Raw genomic sequence first — 18,865 nt, 5'->3', positions numbered from 1 at the left:
TCAAGAAAATCCTCATATTCCCATAACCCGGATGGTCCACTTACCTTCCTTATCTAATCTATTTGTGATTAGCAGAAGATTATGACACTATGATCCATTCTCTATAAATGAGACATTTCCAAGAAAATGTGAAAAAAATAGTCAGAATAATTGAATAAAAAGAGCTCCTTGGAAAAAAAATTTACCGACTCTTCTCTTTTTTGTCCACTTACTTCATTCACAATTGCAATTTTCCATCTGGTCACCAAGTGCTTAAAATTATAATCCGGTAGGACATCATCCTCCTTGCCAAAGATAGTGGAAGGACAGGAATTTTTTAAAGTTATTTTATGACTGGAAATTTTCCCAAAATCAAAGTCAGAGAGATTAAATCACTTGCCCAAGGTTACAGAGCAAATAAAGGCAGTGCCAAACCAGAAGTTGGAACCCAGCTCTATCTGATGACAAATCCCAGGCTGTCAATCACTTTGCATATGCCCTGAAGTTCCCTAGCTTCTTTTGATACTTACACCAATCCTACAGCAAACTTTTGGTGGTACTGTTGCCGCTCTTTAGGCAGCAAGGCAGGCTACGTGACCAAATGCCTAGAGGGTCATCTTTAGATATAAAGGGCCTCCAAGGAGGAAAACAAATGACCACAAATTTAGAACTTGTGAGTCTCTTCCATTTCCTCCAATGCTCAGCCAGCCCTTTCAGCCCAGTGTTTGGAACCAAAGCACCCCAAGGAGTATCACTTCCTCTTTTTATTCTCTGAAAGGTCTCTTGAAAGTCCCTGGATCGTATTTGTTACCCAGATGAGCCACATACCAATGAAAATGAGCAGAGAAGAGAACCAGGACTGGCTCAGCACTCAGGTAATAGTGGAGTTACTGGAAGAGGATACTTCAAACCGTACTGATTTAGAGTCTGGTTATGTCAAATAACAATAATTCATAGTTATTGAATGCTTGCCAGAGGACAGGCACTGTCAGCTGCTCTGCATGTAACTACATGAGGTAGGTTCTATGGTTATACCCATTTTACAGATGATAAAATTGAGGCATGAAGAAGTTGAGTAACTTGCATAAAGTCACACAGCTAACAAGTGGTAGAAGCATGTCTTAACCTAAGAAGTTTGATTTCAGAGCTTTGCTCTAAACCGAGGGTCAATACGTTTCAGTCCCAGGGCCAAATCCAGCCCACTGCCTGTTTTCTTTTGTGCTCTTGTTGAGAAAGATTCACCTTGGGCTAACAGCTGTTCCCAATCTTCTCCTTTTTGCTTGAGCAAGATTCACCCTGAGCTAACATATGTGTCAATCTTCCTCTATTTTGTATGTGGGTCACTGCCACAGCATGGCCACTGACGAGTGGTGTATGTCTGTGCCCGGGTTCCAAAGCAGCAGACCTGGGCCCCCAAAACAGAGCACATCAGACTTAACCACTATGCCACGGGGCTGGCATCACTGCCTGTTTTCATAAAGAAAATTTTCTTGGAACACAGCCATGCTCATTCATTTACATATTATGTATGACTGCTTTTGTGCTATGACAGCAGGATTGAGTAGCTCTGACAACGAATTAAAACATTTAGTCTCTGGCACTTTATAGAAAAAATTTACTGAGCCCTGCTTTAAACCTCCACATGACACAGCCTTTCAAGTGAATCTGAGACTCCCAGAGTTACAGAATCAATTTTATACCTAGAAGGACCCTAGAATTCACCTCATTTCATTGTGTAAATAGAGAGGCCCAGAGAGAAGACATGACATGCTCTCCAAACATGCTGCTAATGATTAACAGAGTTGTAACTAATGTAGAACAATCTTGCCTCCTAAGGCTTTCATTGGCCATGCCGTGAGTAACTCTGGAATTCAGTCATTATCCTGCTTCCTTCTCCAAGCTCATTCCCAAACTCACTGGACCTTCCTTGGAGCATAGAGTAGTGGTTCTCAAACCTTTTGGTGACAGAACCACTTTACATTCTTAAAAGTTACTGAGAACCTCAAAGAGCTTTTGTTTGCATAGGTTATATCCATTGTTATTTACTGTATTTGAAATTAAAACTGAGAAATTTTAAAATTTTAATTAATTTTAAAATAAGAGCAAAACCAATGTATGTAAATATCAGAGTCACGATGCCACCCCACGTTTAGTAACTTCTGGAAAAATCCACTGTGCATGGATGAGAGAATGAGAATGAAAAAGGCAAATAATGTCTTAGAAGAATTACAGAAGTAGTTTAGAAATGGCAGATCCCCTAAAAGAATCCAAGGGAACCCCGAGTTTTTCTGAAGTATACTTTGGGAAAAATTGACGTAAAACAACCACAAAAAATAGCCTTCAAAATAGCAACAAGAAACTGGAATTAAATCCAAGAAAGGCATTGAATAAAATGATATTTATGACTTCTTAATCTTGGCAGTCTGGAGAAGCCTATGAACTCCTTCTCAGAATAATGTTTTTCAAGTACATAAAATAAAATACATTAGATTACAAAAGAAGCTACTTATATTGGAATGCAAATCTATGCACAAAATAATTGAATGCCTTACTCCCAATTTAGAAGTCCTTCAAGTCTACTCGATGGATATGGTATTCTAACCCCTACAATCTCTACCAGAATCTTACAATCCCACTTCCATCTTCCAAAGTCTTCATTCACGACACATTCGTCTTCTGTATCCAAGGGCTGATAGCGACTTATCCCCCTCAAATCCTGCATACTTTTTCATATCTATTACCTTGTATAGACTTCTTAGTAAAATGTCTTCTTGCCTCTTTAAATTGTAAGCTCTTTGAGACCTGGGACTCTGTATCTTTTCTATCCCTCATAGTTTCTTACACAAAATAGGTACTCAAAAAGCACTCGTTGAATGATTGATTAAAAGAATAAACATTTTCTGTTTGACACCTGGGCTCATTTACCTCTAATGTAAGCTTTCTCTTTACAGGTCTTGGCCACCTGTAATGTGGAACAGTCCATTTTCAATGACTGGTTCACTGGGCACCTGAACTTCCAAATCGAGCACCAGTGAGTGATAGAAACAGTGATAGTAGTGAACATAGGGGCAAGAACTTTCACTTGTAACAGCCCTCTCCCCCCCCCCACTATACAGTCCACAGCAGAGCCATAGGCTTTGGATCTCAGAGGGAAAAAATGAACCAGAATTCTCTAAAGGCTGCTATCTTTCCATTAACATCAATGGTAGAAAAGGAAGAAAGAAAAGAAGGAGGTATAACAATTGTGAGTAAATGGAGTGAAATCTTAGAAAAGTACCAGTGTTTCAGTTTCCAGATTCCTATGGGCTTAGGAATTGGCTATTGTTTTCTTTGCACTTGGTTTGTTGGCAAAATGCAGAAAAAATTATGCTGCTTGGGTAACTAAGTTGTGTTGAAGCTGAATTACAGTTTAATTGATTATCTATCTATGTAGCCTTAGAGCCAAGTTTACAAAATAATCAGTAATAGAATCCAATCCCTGCTGAAATTTCGAAATAACATCTGGAAATAATTTACCCATGGGTTGGTTAGGTTGACATGCCCTAAACAAAGAGAAAAAGATAATACTTGAAGAGTCACTCTCTCCGGAGAATTCAGGGGAGGGACTTTCCACATCCTCTTTGTCTAAGCCTTATCTTTGATAGTCAGAGACAGAAAGAGATCTTCTGTCTACTCATGATATTTTCTAATCATTTCTCTCACATTAGTCCTTTAAAATATCATCAAGAAAAGAAAGGATTGTTATTCATATTTTGCCAAGGAGGAGGTTTAAACCTAAGAAGGTCATCTGGTGTTTAGTGAAAACCTTGGGTGAAAATGCACTTCTTATTTCTCATTTCTTACTCCTTTCTTAGGACTTTTACCCATATATCATGACTAGAGCTTACTGAATACTCATCTATTCATGGTGCAGGAGTTAGATGGATAGAGAGAAACAGAGACAGAGATGGAGGTTGGATATCTCCAATTCTCTAGGTCATTCAAAATGGTAGAAAACCACATACTTTCATTTGACCTGGCCAAAAATCAACATTTTCAATGCAGCTAATATTTATTCTCTTACCTCTTCCTAAACATTTGCCATGAACAGGGATCACAGAGGATTAAGTGATAAAATGAGAGGGTCTTGGCAAGAATTTTTGAACTTCCCAGAACAGAAGTACTGTGCAAGGTCAAGGTTGGGTCTGCAGTGCTGGTATAACTTTATTTAGTAATAGGGGAAAGACAACTCTCCTTCAGATTTCACTTCAGGTCCAAATTTTTTATCTCCCATCTCTGTTGCCCTAGTCTGTTCCCCACAATGCCGCGCCATAATTATCACAAGGTGGCACCGCTGGTGAGGTCACTGTGTGCCAAGCATGGATTGCAGTATGTGAATAAACCCTTGTTGGAGGCATTTGGAGATATTGGCAGGTAATAACAGAGCCTCTCTCAACTCATAGCTCGTATTTCCCTTTGCTGCCTGTGCTCAGACTCTTCCCTGCCTTTGAATCATTCACCCAACAACCATTCATTAAGGAGCATCTCTATGCCTAGGATGGACATGAGACTCTATAGGGAATAACATCTACAACAGCAATGATAATAACAATCCTTACTTTTTACCTACTGCATTCTAGGTACATTTTAGTGAAAATTCCTTGCTGCCCTACTAAGTTTCAAGCTTCGTAAAATCAGGGCTCTGTATTATTTGTCTTTGTATCCTCTACAGAACCTCTACCTACTTTAGATTTAAGTGGTGAAAGGGACTCTCAAATTATGTGATCCAGGGTTACAAACTTAGATACCTGCAAATAGTGTGAATCAGGCAGAGGTGACTGATCCCCTATAACTGATCCCAGGACTGACTGATCAAGAGTGGTGAGGCCTGCGGAAACTGAAAATCCATACTCATCCCGAAGCATTCACAATTTGCTAGAGAACATTGTGCTGGTCAAATTAACGGCTAGTGATCTGGGTTGAATAACTTTCTTATAAGATTGAGGAAAAAAAAACCACAGGGTCTTGAATAAGGCCAACAAGGCCAGGCCCAGTCTGATCTCATCCCTGATTAGTGGTCCAGATTCAGACTCTTTATCACTCTCCGCCTCCTTTTCTGCTCTCCAGATATCCGGCTTCCCTTCAGTTGCTACAAAACCCGTTGCCCCTGGCCATTTTACTTCTTTTGCCGCATTTCCGTCTGCCTAGAACGCTCTTCAGACCCACCACCTGCCCTCATATCACTTGGTCAACTTCCATTCAATCTCCAAGGCTAATGTCAAATGCCTTTTCCACATCTCAGTCTTTCCTGGTTCCCAAGACTAATTCCATCGTGTGCTATTTCAGCACCTGGATCTCTTTATTCAAGACCTTTATCACAATCATGATTAAATAACATATTGGGTAATAAACTTTTCAATATATGTCTCCCAAGCTAAACCAGGAATTCCATGTGGACAAGACTCACATCTGTCCTACACATTGCTATATCCCCAGAGCCTAGAAAAATATCTTTCACATTATAAAATAGGATGGGGAGGTGGCTATAGGATGGAGTAGTTTATGAGTGTATGCCTATCTTATAGTGACTCAGAGGAGCTTTTATTTAAATACTAGAGAAAATGATAGGTGATGATTTGCAGTACAGAAGAGAATAAAATGAAATTATTGAGTGAATAATTCAATAATTATTGGATAAAGAATAAAGAGAATAAAATGAAATTTCTGCTCCATAAAGGAAAGGTGAACTCACCTGCTAAAAAAAGCAATTCAGTGTATTTGACTCCTTCTACTGGGCAACAGAGAAAGACATTTTGCCGGTAGAGTTGAAAATGACAGCGTTGCCCTGAACCAGGTAAAAGAGCAACAGATCCACAGAGTAGCTCCTTTTACATTAGAGTCTCACTTCATGGTGATTTTGTTTACCTCTCCCACAGGGCCTTGAAGAAGTCTGCAGCCCTCTGGATGGATGCTTACTATGAAACATGGAAACATGATGCAGAGTGTCAGACTTAATATGCATGTCATTACATCTCTAAAGGGGGTTGGTGAATGTACAAGAGTTCTTTCCTGGTTAACTGTGAGCACCATTGGCATACCTGAGTGTGCCAGGACTGTGAGTGTTGAGGACACATGATGACCCCTTCTCTGAAGATTTTCCTCTGCAAATAAGAACCAGAGGAAACACAAGACGGCCTTGGCCAGGGTGACAAAAGGGAAGTGGGAGCCAGTGTTTTCATTTGTTCGATAGGATCTTGAACTTAGTTCTACCAGTATAGCTTAGTCACATTATCTCGGTCACTGGGCATAAGTTCAGGAACCAGGTAAAAGCTTTCCTGATGAAGAGGGCATAGGCAGAAGTGGGCCTAAGGAGAGACCTCTAATGGGGTACTTTGGAAAACAGTGCAAGTGCTCTTCGAAGAGAATAATGTATGTAAGAAGTTCCCATCGAGGTACAAATTTTTGCTTATTCCTCTTTCAAATGTGTGAAACGCTTTTTGTTTAAAAATTGACTATAATAAACATTAAAATCTCTTTAAATATTTCAATATTCACTTTAGATTTTCATTGTTGTACATGCATGTGTGTAATGAACATGTAAATATGTATTTTGTTTCCAAATAATAAGACCTCTAAAGGAGCCTTCTACATCCAGGCCCAATAGCAACTGATCAAACAGGTTAAGTTTCAATATTTAAAGTTGACTGGTGTTCTGCTAAAGAACAGACTGTCCCTGAGTGTAAGATTTGTTTACGTAATCTCTACCCACCAGATCAAAACTACCGTACCTCAGTATTGGGTGATCCTAATGAAAGAAAGAGACTTGTTTTCTATAATGTAGACCCAAGGACGTGACAAGGCATTTTTCAAACTTGGCATCGAATTAAGCACGTCTTAGGATGAGAAAGTTTCAATGCTAGAAGGATGAGTGGACATTCTCAGTACTATACTGATTTCTAGTGTCTGTGCTTTTGCGCATCTGTTCATGGGGGCATGTTATAGCTGACCTCAGCTGCAGGGAGGGAAAGCACAAACACACAGGCTTTCATCATCAGCTCCAAGCGAGTCAGCATTATGGGTTTATCTGCGGTCCGATATTCTACCAGGAAGCATTTCCTTCCCTTACTCTAAACCCTGCAAAATACCCTTTTGTTTGTTTCATGATTAAATCCTTGGGTTCAGGAGCAAAGGACCTGTGGCAGAGGGAGTTTGATGACTTGAAAGAAGCCACTGGGGCTGAGGCAGAGATCAAAAGGGTCAGAGTGGTACAAGGTGGAGCAAGGAATGACAACACATTAAATTACTCACCAGTCCTGGAGTGTTAGCCATGCATGTCAAAGTGAACAAAACAACAGGTTGCCTGGGAGAATTGGGCATTGAAATGGTAATAATATCAAATAAAAATATCAAATAGAGAAATTGGGCAGGGAATGAGAGAAAAGACTGCTTCCTTAACTTCATGATTCTCATAATACAGCCAGGCACTACCTAATGATGTTTCAGTCAAATACAGACTGCACGTGACAGTAGCCCTATGAAATTACAATGGAGCTGAAAAACTCACGTCACCTGGTGATGTCATAGCTGTCATAAAATTGTAGCCCAACATGTTACTCATGTGTTTGAGGTGATGGTGGTGTAAACAAACCTAATGCACTGCCAGTCATATAAAAGTATAGCACGTACAATTATGTACAGTACATACTACTTGATAACAAAAATGAATGACTATGTTACTGGTTTATGTAACTACTATACTACACATTTTATTATTATTTTAGTTATATTCTTTCTACTTATTTAAAAAAAAAGCTTACTGTAAAACGGTATGCCATGTTACACCAGCAACAGCTTCACACACATCATGTTGCCTAGATGAAATAGGCTGTGCCACATAGCCTAGGTGTGTAGTAGGCTATACCATCTGGGTTTGTGTAAGTACACTCTATGATGTTCGCACAGAGATGAAATTGCCTAATGAAATTGTCTAAATTCTCAGAACGTATCCCCTTCATTAAGTGATGCATGGCTGTATAAGCCCTGGATGGATCTGGCAAGAGCCCAGATTCCTTCTGCTAGTAGATCTACAGATGATTTGTCTTGCCTGAAATCAGCGTTGCCAGTGGGAGTGGGGTACAGTGGTTGGTTTTCTTTGTCTCATCTGGTCTAACTCCCAGAGATGCTCAAGCATCATTTTTCTCCTGGTCACTAGGAATATCAACCAGACCTCTCCCTGGACAACCTTACCACCTCAAAGGTATTCCTCCCTCAGTGTCTAAATTAACTGACTTTGTAGATCCCCAAACAGAGCAGGTTATGTGGAACTAAAGAAACTTGGGAGACAAACAGATTACGTAGGGGAAATATGTGAAATCAGTCCAAAAAGGTGCTAGGTAAGAATAAAAATTCATGATGGAGTAAATTTTAACTTGTTTTGTGCTAATCAATAAAATAGTCACTTTCCTGAGTTCAACATCTCAACTGATTTCTCTCTATCACCCTGTGGTGACTGGTATTTACACTTGGTGAGGCATGTGACTGTATTTCTATTGCTGGTTCAATAATCCTCCCAGAGGAGGAGAACCAAGGTCTGTTACTTTCACAACTTCCCAGAGCACTGACCACTGAGTTAGAATCTGGATAATCACCATACTACAGGTCATTTCATTTCTGCCCTCTGTACTATAGGGCTCTGCTCTATGGCTGTATGAATGAAGGTAGCTTAATCAGCCAGGCTTCTGCCTCTTTAAACTAAATGACTCCTGAGAGTTATGTCACAACCCTACCTGAAACTCTTCAATGGATCGCCATAGCTCTGGATGGACCAACCTTGAAGATTGCTGACAGAGTTTGCCTGCATTGGCCCTTCCCTATGCACTCTGCTCACCTTGTACCACTCTGGCCCTTGGGCCCTCTGCATCGCCCCAATGCCTTCTTTCAATTTGTCACACTCTCTTTTGCCACAGGGTCTTGACACCTGAACCCAGTATCTGAACAGCTCTGTCATCTTCCCTGCCCCCACTCCTTGTCACTTGGTTAGCTGGTACTCACCTGCAGATCTCAGCACCATTATCATGTCCCCAGGGCATCTTCCCCACTGAGTCAAGCTTTCTCCTGTGATATGCTGTGTAGCACTTACTACAGGTATAATTTTACATTCATTTGTGTGATTCCTTAACTAATTTGTCCTCCACTCGAACAACAATTTCCTTCACATTAGGGATTGCCTGACATGTTAGAGACACTCAATAAAGATGTACGTAAGGAAAGAAGGAAGGAAGGAAGCAAAGAAGGGAGGGTGGGAGGGAGGGAGGAAGAAAGGAAGGAAGAGAGGAAGGAAAGAAGGAAAGAAAGGAAGGAAGGAATAGATGTATGTGAATGTAATTCTTTCTGGTTAGATATGAAGGAAAATTTTATCAAATTTATGAAAATAATTTCTATATTCTAACTCTGAAGTATTAAAATTCTTACTAGCACTTAAGAGCATCTAACAAGCTACATGTACTGAGCTACATACTTCATGGGTATTATTCCATTTAATCCTCATAATAGCCACACGGGGCAAGTCCTATAATTAATCTCATTTCATAGATGAAAAACTTGGGGCTTAGGGAGGCCAAGCAACTTGCTTGATGTCACAGGTAGAAAATGATGGAGTAGAGGTTCAGACCCAGTGATGTCTGACTCCATAGTCAACACTCATTAATTTCCATGCCAGGAAATTCGAAGTAAAGGGGAATTAAGAGGCATTAGAAGACATGGGCAGTTGGTATTTCTGGAATATCTCTAATGGCTTCCTAGAAGCTGAAAGAATAAGCATTAAGGTAGTTATCTTTCCACCTCAGTGAGAACAGGTGCCTGGGGAGGGGAAGGTGGGAGGAGCACATGACAGGCACAGCAGAAACTTAGAAAGAGTCCCTGTTGACTAACTTCTACTCAGCAATCCTAAAAGAGTATCCAGCTCAGAGAGATTTCACTTGGGAGTAGTCAAGGTGTGATTTAAACTCCCAGACAGGACAGACACTGCATTAAACATGGAAGAACAGGATGAAGAAATGGATTTGAGATTTTGTGGTGACTTAGCATGAATTCAACCCAAGGGAAATTCGCCTTCCCCCAGACTATCTTCATGAGGCCATCCCTGAACCCTGTTTCCTCTAAGCCTCACTCCTCTTAGCAGAATTAGGCTGTGAGAAATTGCATGCAGTTTCAGTTGGGCATTAAGTAAGGGTGACTGGATTGGAAGTCAGGACCCCAGATTCTTATTTCAGCTCCTTCACTTAACACCCTACGATGAAATTGACTAGATCATTTATACACTTCATACCGCAATCTGTATTATAGGTATTGGGTATGATATTATCTGGCCTCTATGCATCATAGCATGGTTGGGACAATCAAATGAAGTAAGGCAAATGGAATCGTTTCATAAGCCAGGAACACTCATTCAGATGCTGGTTATTGTTGTTGTTATTATAATGAGGGTTTCTCCCATGCTAGACTCACCAAAAGCAAGAGAGACCATAGAGTCACACAGACGCAGAGGATGGAACGATACTGAATCATTGTAACAATGACAGGAGCACTTTTCCCCAGATGAGAGGCTTATGAGTCACAAGTGAAAAAATAAATTATCCTGTTACAACAAGTAACACCAAGAGTCATCTTCCTTGTCTGACTGTATTAAATCCCCTAGGCGCAGCATGCACATCTCAGGCTGGAGGGATAGTAGAGAGCCAGGGGTTCTAATTGTCCAAACTTCTGGTTAACCATGTGAGTGCACAATTCTTACTGTTGGAAACAATGCCGAATATAAGTGCACCATTTATTGCTTAAATGGTATATAATAAAGGACTTTCTTGATGGTGTCCCTGCTAGTCACCAACCCTAAAGATGCAGAAAGTTTAGGAGATTGAACTTCAACTCTATTGAGAGCAGGACTATACTCAGAATGTACTTGTTCTTTCTCAACATGATTTATGAAACTTAGCAAAAAGACAGCAATGTTGAAAGAATTTTACAGTGAACATCTCTATAGCCATCACCTAAATTTCAACTTCATCCTTTCCATATCTATCCATCTACTCATCTTTCAGTGCATTAATCCCTCTTGTTTTCTCATGCACTTCAAGGTAGATTTACAGGGGCTAACTTTTACAAATAAACCTCAGATTATGCAAACAAGAAAGTATATTTCTCCTCTTCAGTAAAGAATTGGTGAAAATTGTGTAGCAGCTTGATCCCTAAGGGAATTTTGCTATTTTAGGAGAATACAACGTAGTTAACTTTCTGCAAAATCAATTAATAACTCAAAACAGAATCAACCTTCTCGTGCATACATTTATCTTTTATTCTTATCCAAGTATTTATATACATATTTATCTTCATCATTCTCTTTCATTTGACAACATTTATTAAGCATCTACCATGTGGCAGACATGGGGCTAGGTGATGTGAACAAGAGAGGCAGGAGCCTGGCCTTTTGTAGTTTACATTCTACTGGAGAAGAAAGACAATAACAAGCAAAGGAAAGAAAAATCAAGACGATTACATATAAAGAAAATGGGGGGCCAGCCCGTTAGCATAGTGGTTATGTTCACACACTCCTCTTTGATTGGCCAGGGTTCAAAAGTTGGCATCCTGGGCGTGGACCTATATGCCAAGCTACAGGCCATGCTGTGGCAACATCCCACATACAAATTAGAGGAAGATTAGGCACAGATGTTAGCTCAGGGACACTCAAACAAAAGAGGAAGATTGGCAACAGATGTTAGCTCAAGGCCAATCTTCCTCCCCAAAAAATAAAAAAAAAAAAAGCAACTGAAAGGGTGTTATAAGAGAGAATGGTAAGCAGGGGACTAGTTTAGATAATGGGGTCAGGAGAAGATGAATTTGAGAAAAATGTGAAGGAGGCTGCCATGAGATTCTGATAAGCAGGATCATCAGAAGCAATTGCAAAGGCCCTGAGGTAGGACGAAGCTCCTGTTGAAAGAACAGAGCGGGAGGTCTGTATGACTGTGGAATATTATGCTAGGTTTTTTCCTCACTGTCTCTTCAACTTCATTTCTTCAAGAGTGTGTTCTACCTTGGCTTTTAAACAGCATTCAAAAATGATTTTCTGTTATTTGTGTGAGCTTAGTTTTCTCCAGGAAGTCTTCTCTGATTTAATGACCAGGATAATTCTCCTTGTATAAGCTCTTGTGCCCTGTGTACCTCACTGATACAACTTATTTCTGCCTCTACACCCACTAGACTGAAAACCCCATGAGGGCAGTGTGCTGTTACTCACCATTTTATCACCAACCTTAGTCCATTGTATGGCCTTGACTGGGTGTTCAATAAATATGTTGATGAATAATTAATTAATTAATTAGAGCAATGCTAGATAAGCCTGAAAAGTATAATTAGGGATCATATTGAGAAAAACCTAAAATGCCAGCCTGGAATACATATATGCTTGATTAAGTAGACTACATGGGTCTACAGAGAATCTTTGAGCTGGAGAGCAGTGTAATTGGAATTGGGCTCTGGAAGGACCCTTTTTGAAGACACACAAAGGGAATACTGGAAGAATGAGTGTCATGGAGGTGACTATTGCAATAACCTGGGTGAGAGATAAGAGGAACCGGAGTTTGGCGGGTGGTACAAATATGAATTGGAAAGCAATAAATGGAGACACATTGTACAGGCTGGGTCCATGGAACATGGTAAGTGATTAAACATTGGGGAAACCTAAAGACAAACTAAAGTTTGCATTTTTGGGTGGTGACATTAACCAAGGGAGGAAAAGTAGAAGATGAAGCAAAAGTGAAGAGTGACTTTTAAATGTCTTGAGTTTACGTTATTGCAAGAAAACCTAAGTGGAGACGTCTAGCAGGTAATTGGAGGGGATGACCTTCTGGACCTTGGGAAGGAAATAAGGACAAAAGAGGCCAGCTTCATCATACTCTCCAAAGGGTCAGTGAGAAAAAAAGTAGAAGGAGAGACTTGATTTGGCTGATAATTTTAAGGATGTTTCCATTAGAGTTGGAGGGGGAGAATAATGAGCCAGTAAAAATAAATGAGATTAGCTTCCTCCCAGCAGGAAACACAAGAGAATGTAAGAGGCATAAGATGGGAGGGGATAAAGGTTAGAGAGTGGCAAATGAACAAAGTCAAATACTGAGAGAAGGCATTATAGGCAAAAGTGGATTTAATTTCATTTACCTTTGTTTAGTTATCACGAGTTGAGTTGCGTTCATCTCAAGAGGTAACTAAACAACCAGGCTGAAGAATGTGTACTGAACATGTTGCCACCATATTCTACACGGATTACTTTGCTAATGTTTGAAAGTTTGTCATCATTTTAAAAACAACATTAAGGATTTTATTTTTGCATACCACTCAAAATTGTTCTGTAATGGCACAAATATAAAATTAGAATGTTTATATAAAGCATAAGGGTAAATGGAAAAGGATGCTTATCCACCAAGATGAACCAATTGGGAACTATGGCTTCCCTAAGCCTCATCCAGCTAAACTGAAAGATGGGGAGATCAATATCTCAGCATATCAGGATGTCCAGTACACAGGTTGGAAAATTCCGGTCCACACCACCTCAAGGGACATATCTGGATTTCACTGCTATTCCTCCAGGCAGAGATAGTAGTCAGCTCATTCAGCTGTATCATTTATTAAAAGATGGAGACACTACCTTTGTTGTTGTTGTTGTTGTTAATGCCATCTAGTGGATTCTGACTCCTAGTAACCCTGTGTCCAGCAGAACTGAACCCTGCCCCATCTTTTTGCACCATCCGGTGATCTGTATCAGACTATGTTCTGCTGCTATTCATAGGGTTTTCATGGCCAATTTTTTCATAAGTGGGTGGTCAGGTCCTTCTTCCTAATATATCTTATTCTGGAAGCCCCTCTGAAACCTTTCCACCATGGGTGACCCTACCATTGGCACACATTTCGGCATCATAGCAACAGGCAGCTACCACAGTATGACTACCTACAGACGGGTGGTGTGGTTCCCTGACTGGAAACAAAACTGGGCTCTGGTGGTGACAGCACCAAATCTTAATCACTGTACCACCAGGGCTAGCTAGAGACACTATCATATCAGTTGGTAAATAACCACTATCCTCTATCCTAATTCCCACAACTCCCTTTCCCTGACTGGTGGTAGGGAGACTTCAACTCCAACTTCCACTTCCTACAATTTCTACCAGAACACACCCCCCAGCTGTCCTAGAATGGCAATGAGAGGGTGGTAATTTTCCCTATATTTTAAGCCCCATTCAATATACTGAGAAAGCATCGTATTTACAAAAGACAATTATGCTGTCCAAAATAAAATTTAAGCTCTAGACCTCAGATTATTTGAGCTAGACCGCTTTAAGACGACCTACAAAATCTCCCAATTAAGAGCAAGAACCAAAGCCACAAAATGTCACTACCCGGTATTGAAAACAGTAAATAATATTTCTCCTCATGACCAGCATTCCAAAAATTCCTAGTAATTGCTGCCCAAACTCCAATAGTTATTCTGATGCTCTCTGTTCCGTACAGGAACCCAAAAAAATTGCCTATGTGTATGAAACTGTAAAAGCCTGTAATTGGGAACTCTTAGCCCAGGCAATTGCAAAAGGATTCACATGAAAGATTTGATTCCCTTCTCAAGGGGACAAACACAAACATTGACTCACACCAAAAGAGTTTGTGTGCTGGCATACGATTTATTGAAGGAAAGATTAGGCAGTGCTGAAGAGACCAGAAAGTGAGGCTGCTCTAAACCACTATGAGGAGTTTATAGCCATGGGGATGCAGTGACCAGAGCCCTGTTCTTGGGTTCTCTTAATAGTTATACTTTTCCTCCTAAAAAATCATGTGATCATGAACTTGCCCCTTCCTTTCCAGAGATTACCTCTTTTATCCAGAGATGATGAATGAAATACAAGGAGTAGTTTTGAGTTTCAAAAATGCAATGTATGTTAAAGTGTCAGTACCCTGCCTGACACTGGTCAGATTTCAAGGGCTACTGCATTAGCTTCCTAACTGTTCTCTTCGCTTCTCCTCTTCTTTCTCAGCAACACTTTTGAACTTGATGTTCTATCTACCCGGAACGTCCTGGATTTTTGCATGAGGGGTACTTATTTATCTTTCTGGTCACCTTATATCCAAGCCAATTCATGCACAGAATCCCTGTGTCCTCCCCCACCATGATTGCTTATCATTCTCGAACCAATAACCTGTTTGATTTCCTGCATAATATTTAACACCATCTGAAATTATCTCATTTGTTAGTCATCTAATCTCATTGGAATATAAATTTGTGGAAATTAATGAAAGAAACCTTAACTAAATTGGAGTTTGGAAGGCCTGTAGGGTGAGCTCTCATGCCTTATCACACATCGTCAATTACACCAACCAGCAAGAGACTGGAAGCTTACATCTTTGACAGGAAATAAAACTACTTTACCACTGAAGGAAGATTTCTCTTTCCACCCAGCAACAGTCCAGCCAACGAAATGCCACAGCTCAGTCATGAGAAGCCATTGCCATTCTGAACTGTTATTTTCCCCCAATGCCCTTTCTTTGGATAGGTGTCTTCCTACTTCCCCTTTTTCTCTATAAAGGCAGCTACCCTCCTTTGTTTTCTGGATTTTCCCATAGTTTGCCATATTATAGCACGGGCACCCTAGATTGCAATTCTTTTGGCTATTCTCCAATAAATTCATTTCGAGATAAAATACCAGGGAAATTTGCTTTTTAAGCTAAGTTTTACTACAGAAATCTAAAAGAGTGCTTGGCAAATGAATAAGTGAATTTAAGGAAACCCTTGTCATTTATAAAACAGAAGGAAAATGGGAAAATAACATCAGCTCCTTGAGAGCAGTGATTTTTTTACCGAATTGCTTACCGTTAACATCTCTAGCACCAACGCTGGCCCGGAGTGGGTGCTCAATAAATAATGGTTCTTCAAGGACAGCCTTTTTTCCCTTCGAGCCATCAAACACATCTCATCTCAGGGTGGGTCTGTGGAGTGCACAAGGCCCAGGCCTGGCTGGAGTTTCCACGGGCAAAGCCACCAGCAGCATGCAATGGAGTATTACTTGGAGAAGCACTTCCAATGCCCGGATTCAGAGAATCCAAAAAGTAACTACAGAGAACCTACATTGTAAGGTGCACTGCAGGCACATGAAATATCAGCACGCCATTGTTCTGCCCTCAAACAGTTGACAGTTTTATTAACAAGCCAAGACTAATATAAATTGAAAAGAAAGATAAAATTAAGACAGTCCAGGGCCACGTTCGAAGCACCAACGGGCAGGCACCTGTGCCGCTGCGCGCCTGTCTGTGTCTGCAGCTAGGGCGGGTCACAGGGCTGGGGCCAAGTACTGCTTCAGCACTGGCAGGAAGAAGGCATGGCCGCCACCCGGCCAGGAAAGACATCGTCCTTGGGATTCCTCCTTCAGTCTCTCGTTCTTTTTCTGTTTTACCTCTTGGAGTTTGTTTGTTTGTTTGTTTTCATGCCCCTTGGACATGAACCCAGTGCAGGAGGCATGGCCCCTGTTTCAGGGGACTCTGCAGAGCTTTCTGCAGGCTCAGAGGCATATACAGATGGTCCTTGACTTATTATGGGGGTTACATCCCAATAAATGCATTGTAAATTGAAAATATCGCAAGTTGAAAATGCATTTAATATATCTAACCTACTGAACATCATAACTTAAATGGGCTCATAACACTTACATTAGCCTACAGTTATGCAAAATCATCAAACACAGAGCCTATTTTATCATAAAGTGTTGAATATCTCGTGATTTATTGAATGCTGTATGGAAAGTGAAAAACATAATGGTTGTCTGGTTAAAGAATGGTTGTAAGGGTATCAGTTGTTTACCCTCATAATTGAGTGGCTGACTGTGGGCGCTGCAGCTCACTGCCGCCGTTCAGCGTCATGAGAGAGTATTCTACTCCATATTGCTAACCTGGGAAAAGACCAAAATTCAAAATATGAAGTATGGTTTCTAGTGAATGGGTATAGCTTTCACATCATTGTAAAGTTGAAATATCACATGTCAAACCATCTTACATAGGGGATTGTCTATAGGCTGATGGCTTCTGGGAAGGACCCCAGGAGCTGGTATGTAACTCAGGGAATCTGTACCCAGTTAATTCTCGTGCTATATATATTCTTTTTCATTTTTGTTATGGAAAATTTTTCAAATACAAAGGTAAGAGACTACTGTAATGAACCTCTATGTAACCATAACTCAAGTTCCATAATTCTTAACTCAGAACCAATCTTGTTTCCTATAACCCCCTCCATTTCCCTCACCTATTTTCAATCAATTCCTAGATATCATATCATTAAATCCATAAATATTTCAATATGTATGTAAAATATATACATTTTCTTCTTAAAAGCATAACAACAACACCAGTTTTACATCTGAAAATGACGATAAATCCATCATCATTCAAATTAAGCAAAAATAGTGCCAGCAATGATGAAAACTCTAAGAAGGTGTCAGTACAGTCTTCTAGAAAAAGAAACCACTGGCAACAATGCCTACTGGGCTTCGGCCTCTGTACATTGTATTTCTCGTGTGCTAAATTAAATGAGGAAGTTAGGCAGAAAGATAGCTAAGTTTTCATCTAGCTCTGATATTCTAATAGTTTCCATAGCCAGATGGATTCTCTTGTATCTATAGGTCTTGGCACCCTTCAACATGCCCTCAAAATTTGTATTAATAATTTCAGTAGTATTTCATACATCTCCCTTACCGGAATGTAGACTTCTTGAGAGTCGAGAACTTGTCTCTTGTTCACTGCCAGATCCTAAGTGCCTAGAACTGTGCCAGAATCAAATCAGGTACTTTATAAGTATCTGTTTAATGATTGAATGATTGAGCCTCCTCCAACTTTTCTAAAAAAATCCCTTGGTCATGAAGAAATCATGAGGCATCCATCATTTTGGACAACAGAAAAATTCCAGGTAAACAGTATCACTATACATTGTATGTTTCCCTGTTTACAGAACTACTGAAATGATTATGGTGAAATTAACTTAGGAAATGCCTCTATCAAAGGTATTTTAGGAATTGAGGGCCACAGCATAGAATCAGCTGACACAAAGAGGGTGAACGAAATGAATCAGAGCCAGGTGTCCAGGTAAGCCTCACATTCTTCGTATAGCAGTATGGAGTGGTGATAATCAGGCAGGTGTTTCAGGTGAAAATGATCAATGTGCCTTACTTATGCTGCCTCAATAACAGACTGTAGACTGTCGAAAAAGAAGTGATATGGAAACCAGCTACTCCTGCTCTCTCAAAGCTGTTGGTCTCATTGTGGGTTACCTGCTCATGTCTACAGGAGGCTGGCAAGGACTCAGCTGACCTCCCCTGGGGGAGTTTAAGCAGCTAATGGGTCAGCTGGAATGGGAGCTCTGGTTGTTGGATGTCTGTTTGCTTTTGCAGCAGGTGGCCTGGATCACCTACCCTATGCTGCTGAGGGCTGCTCCCCGGGATTGTTTACTCTGAGATTCGACTACTGAGAAGTTCTATAAAGGGGCCGACGGAATCTAGTTTTTGTCTCCTTGGACCCCTGTGAGCAGCTTTTCACCATTTGTAGTTTTGACAAAGTCCCTTACAAAGCCTTCTGAAATCCATTTTATATTTCAATTATACTGAGGCTTATTTCTGTGGGGTTTTTTGGTAAGATCTGATTTATCTGCACTTTATTTTAACTTACTCCTTCTTTCTTCTCCATCTCAGTTAAATGACACCACCATTCACACAATTGATCAGAACAAGAATCTAGAGTCAAACTTCATTTCTCCATTTCTTTTACTTCCTACATTCTAATGAAAAGCAATTCCTCTAAACTATACCTTCTCAAAATAGTGCAATTAAGTATC

The 18,865-nt window shown here is 40.3% G+C and overlaps 1 protein-coding gene across 2 annotated transcripts in view; it reads left to right on the top strand.

Annotated features, from left to right (window-relative positions):
* LOC101394672 (fatty acid desaturase 2-like protein FADS2B) overlaps positions 1–6,506 on the top strand; it is a 40,442-nt gene extending 33,936 nt beyond the window's left edge. Inside the window, exons 8-11 of one of the 2 annotated variants that reach the window (XM_087422921.1) lie at positions 758–854; positions 2,931–3,010; positions 4,267–4,392; positions 5,895–6,506. In XM_087422921.1, coding sequence (XP_087279047.1) covers positions 758–854; positions 2,931–3,010; positions 4,267–4,392; positions 5,895–5,973 — 382 coding nt within the window. In that variant the 3' untranslated portion in view covers positions 5,974–6,506. The remainder of the gene's footprint in view (positions 1–757; positions 855–2,930; positions 3,011–4,266; positions 4,393–5,894) is intronic. The other variant, XM_087422922.1, reaches the window with a different exon arrangement.
* Positions 6,507–18,865: the final 12,359 nt, after the last annotated feature.

This window comes from Ceratotherium simum, chromosome 34, assembly GCF_057802395.1.
Source record: "Ceratotherium simum simum isolate JZ-2026a chromosome 34, ASM5780239v1, whole genome shotgun sequence".
Taxonomy (NCBI): domain Eukaryota; kingdom Metazoa; phylum Chordata; class Mammalia; order Perissodactyla; family Rhinocerotidae; genus Ceratotherium; species Ceratotherium simum.
This window is presented reverse-complemented; position numbering and strand designations above follow the sequence as displayed.